Source organism: Pygoscelis adeliae, unplaced genomic scaffold, assembly GCF_000699105.1.
Source record: "Pygoscelis adeliae isolate BGI_AS28 unplaced genomic scaffold, ASM69910v1 Scaffold209, whole genome shotgun sequence".
In the NCBI taxonomy this organism is placed as follows: domain Eukaryota; kingdom Metazoa; phylum Chordata; class Aves; order Sphenisciformes; family Spheniscidae; genus Pygoscelis; species Pygoscelis adeliae.
The window spans coordinates 3,174,925-3,178,950 of NW_008825538.1; the positions used below are offsets into that span (position 1 = coordinate 3,174,925).

A 4,026-nucleotide genomic window follows, 5' to 3' on the forward strand; every position below is an offset into this window, starting at 1 on the left:
CCAGATTTAATTCTATCGGGGCTTTAGCTTTCCTAATCTGATCCCTGGCTGCTCGGACAATTTCTCTGTATTCCTCCCAGGCCACCTGTCCTTGCTTCCACCCTCTGTAGGCTTCCTTTTTGTGCTTGAGTCTGTCCAGGAGCTCCTTGTTCATCCATGCAGGCCTCCTGGCGTTCTTGCCTGACTTCCTCTTTGTTGGGATGCATCGCTCCTGAGCCTGGAGGACGTGATCCTTGAATATTACCCAGCTTTCTGGGTAATATTACCCAGAATATTACCCAGCTTATCTGAAGGTCTACCATGGCATGCTCACCTATAAACCGTTATCTCTCCAAAAAACATACACAGCAACTAATGGTAATGCTGATAGCCTAGAAAAGCAAGGACCAGGGGCTAGAAATACCTCTGCTGCCTGTACACTTAATTTGCATCAAACATGCTCGTGGCTAGGCAGCTAAGCAGCAGCATAAGCGGGCTGTGTCGGCGACAGGGCAGAGCCACTGCACACAGCATGCCAAAGCCACCCCAGAGGGGACGGACTCCCTGCACCGCATCTAAACATGCCCCACACATGCTGGCAGACGAAGATGTAGATGGTCACGACAGGTCGGGGAGCCTGGCAGCCTCTGAGGAAAAGGACCAGACATTTCTTAAGAGCCCCTTAACTCAAAAATTATCTACTGACTCTGAAAACCTGAGCTGGGGGAGTCTGCACGACGGAAATCTGCGCAAAGACTCCAGAACTGGTTCAGACACCAAGTTTTCTCCAGCACTTCAGAGATTTTAATTCCATCTCTGTAACATGGAATTAACTCTGCACCCGTAACCCACAGCCCAAGACCCATTCAAAGTCCCACCCCAGCATCTGTTGCAGAAGCACCCACCAGTGCTACCTGCATCCCAAGCACCAGGAGAAGCTCAAGAATCAGACCTGCCATGTTCAGGCTTAGATTTAACAAGCCCCTGCTAAGCACAAAGCTGAATGAGATCACATCTGGTCCAGGGCCAGAAAGTAATGGTGCAGTAATGGTTTTATCGGCTTTTTGAGAAGGAGCTGTTTGATTTCAGAGAGAGAGAGGAGAGTCAACAGCAACGTTCGCTGCTGCTAATCTCATTTCCAGAAGCATGCTGAGTGAGAAGGCGCTTGGGTACAAAGCTTTGCTCGATTGCTCTCTCTTTATCTAGAATTACATTAGGAGCCCAAGACACATCTGAAAACAGCCCATGGCAAGAACCAGGGTTTTGCAAATGGCTTCTGCAGCATCAGGTTTGCGGGAAGAGATATTCCAGTGTTTCCAGCAAGTTGTTGGCTGGTTGGCAGCCAGTTTGCTCGGTACAAGTGCTTCAGAATTAACAGAATAGATGTGCAGGAAGGGGAAGATTTAAAGATGTAAAAATAGCTCCTTTTTGTAAAAGAGATTTAGATGTGCGAGTTTTAGACGTGCAAATTTAAGACAGTGACGAAGCAAGCGCTGCAGCTAACAAGTGTTGATTAGATAATCTGGTTAATTTAAAATAATGTATTTACCTTAAGCAAGAAGAAATCAAATGCGGAAGGGTGAATTTGGCCTGGGTGAAGGGCCTTTGTAAGGGGAAAACTACAGCAGAAGTTAGTCTGACGACGATCTGCCCCGCTTGTCCACAAAATAGTTACTTTAAGAACCAAATTACCACTGAATCTGGTATAACAGCTCTTTATTTCAGTGTCTACAACACAAAGAGAGGGCTTGCATTTTGACACCAGAACCATGCAAAGCACCTATACACTGAGGACAAGATATTGAACGTGTCTCTCTCCTGCTACATGTGGAAAATTTAGGCAGGAAGACTGTCTTCCTGTGCATTCTGCTCTATCCTTCCACAGATCAACCAGCTGCGAGGGGTGATAATTAACCTTCATTCCAAATCAAATAATTTGCCACTGAACAGTATTCCACGCTGCCCTAAGCTGCTCAAATATGCGTCTGTAAACTTCATCAAGGACCCAGTTCTGCTCTCGATTTACAAGGATGAAGTCCCAAACATCTCCTGCTACAGGAACAGACTTTAATCCAAGGTCCTGGATTAATGGAGAGCAGAATTTGACTCAAAGGACGAACATCTCCATACAGAGGCCCAGAAAAGGCCCGTATTAATGTCCCAGACAGAGGGATGTAGAGACCGCCCTAGGCTCAGAAAATTGGCATGTGCACAGAGGACAACTAGACATCCTGAACTATTAAAAAACAGTGGTATAGAAAAATAAAAGGCATAAAATACTGAACCAAAAAGGTTCCAAATAAGGCATCAGCAGGTCCCGACTGGATGCGCTCCCGTTACATGCATCACCCTTCCTGCCAGGGTGGTTAAGAAGGATGCATTAGGATTGTATTTCTGACCTCAATCACTGAGCACTACGAGCAACCAGAAGGGTTCAAGTTCTGTTCAAAAAAAGGAAAAAAAACCCAAAACACAAAACGAGGAATATTCTTTTTGGTAAGTATTTCTTAGAAAATAAAAGTGTTAAAGCAATTTGTTTAAATGATTCTTTAAAAAAAGACAACATTCCTGTAAAGTAAAAATATATATATATAGAAATAGAATATAATTTTTTGTTGTTTTTTAAAAAAGACATTCAGTATCACATCAGCGGATTCTGATCAACTTCGCGTCCGTCTCCTGTGATAACCGCTGCTCGTTAAGGCAAAACGTCAGGTTGGCACCGTTACAACAGCTGAATCAAACTGGCCGAAGGCGACGCAGAGCAGGCAGCGTGCTGGTGTCAGCGAGGCTGCTTCTCCCGCACGCTGACCGAGCCGTCCTCCATGCCAAAGTACACCACCTCTGCCATGTCGATGAAGAGTCCCGTCTCCACCACACCTGGGGAACAAGAGGTCATGTGCCAGTTAATGCCAGAGCCACCCCATTGCTTGAATCCTCTGCTCTGACCATGTTTTTGTTCATTAAAAGGCACTAATGCCTCCATCAGAGGTTTGGAGAGAGGTGTCCAACCTGGGTGATGTTGCATCAGCCGCACAGGGAGCCTCCGGGAAGTCTTTTCCATGTGACCGCCCCCAGAAGAAACTCTCTCCAGAGAGTGAGAAACAACTCCCAAAGCTCCCCCCAACGTTCACAAACCCCAGCCACCACCGTTACACTAACACAATCACGAGTGTGGCATCTGCAGCCATCTGATGACCCACAGAAGCAAGAGGAAGCTACAGGCAGCCACAGGCTTACTCACTTTACCTTTAAATGCAACTATAAAAACCTATCCTGTTAGAGAACGCCTGGATAACACTTGTTCAAATGTCAAGACACAGCGGATCTGATGCTACCTCTGCCATTTGTAGCCCGTTTGCAAATGTACTTTCGGTTGCATTTAGTTATGGGGTGCTCCTAACTTCACAGTGATCACTGAGCCACAGCCAGAGGCCAGGAAGGTGGAAAGAAATGGAGGACAAGGGCTACCACAAGCACAAGGCGGCCAGAGCCCTGCTATCACCACTGTACTCAGGCTTTAACAGTTCGCCTCATCCACTTTTGGGTAGTGAAGATGCTCCTCTCCCCTTAGCAAGCCCATTTCTGAGCAGCAAATGATGCAGAGACTATAGAATCATAGAATTGTTTAGGTTGGAAAAGACCTTTAAGATCATCAAGTCCAACCGTTAGCCTAGCACTGCCAAGTCCACCACTAAACCACTAAACCATGTCCTTAAGAACCACATCTACACGTCTTTTAAATACCTCCAGGGATGGTGACTCAACCACTTCCCTGGGCAGCCTGTTCCAATGCTTGACAACCCTTTCAGTGAAGAAATTTTTCCTAATATCCAATCTAAACCTCCCCTGGTGCAACTTGAGGCCATTTCCTCTCGTCCTATCACTTGTTACTTGGGAGAAGAGACCGACCCCCACCTTGCTACAACCTCCTTGCAGGTAGTTGTAGAGAGCAATGAGGTCTCCCCTCAGCCTCCTTTTCTCCAGGCTAAACAACCCCAGTTCCCTCAGCCGCTCCTCATAAGACTTGTTCTCCAGACCCTTCAC

General features: G+C 46.5%; 1 protein-coding gene across 1 annotated transcript in view; it reads right to left on the reverse strand.

The window, feature by feature from the left end:
- Positions 1-1,679: 1,679 nt before the first annotated feature.
- Positions 1,680-4,026, reverse strand: part of RPIA (ribose 5-phosphate isomerase A) — a 30,200-nt gene continuing 27,853 nt past the window's right edge. Inside the window, exon 10 of the mRNA XM_009331900.1 lies at positions 1,680-2,859. Within this exon, the coding sequence (XP_009330175.1) occupies positions 2,762-2,859 (98 nt within the window). The 3' untranslated portion in view covers positions 1,680-2,761. The remainder of the gene's footprint in view (positions 2,860-4,026) is intronic.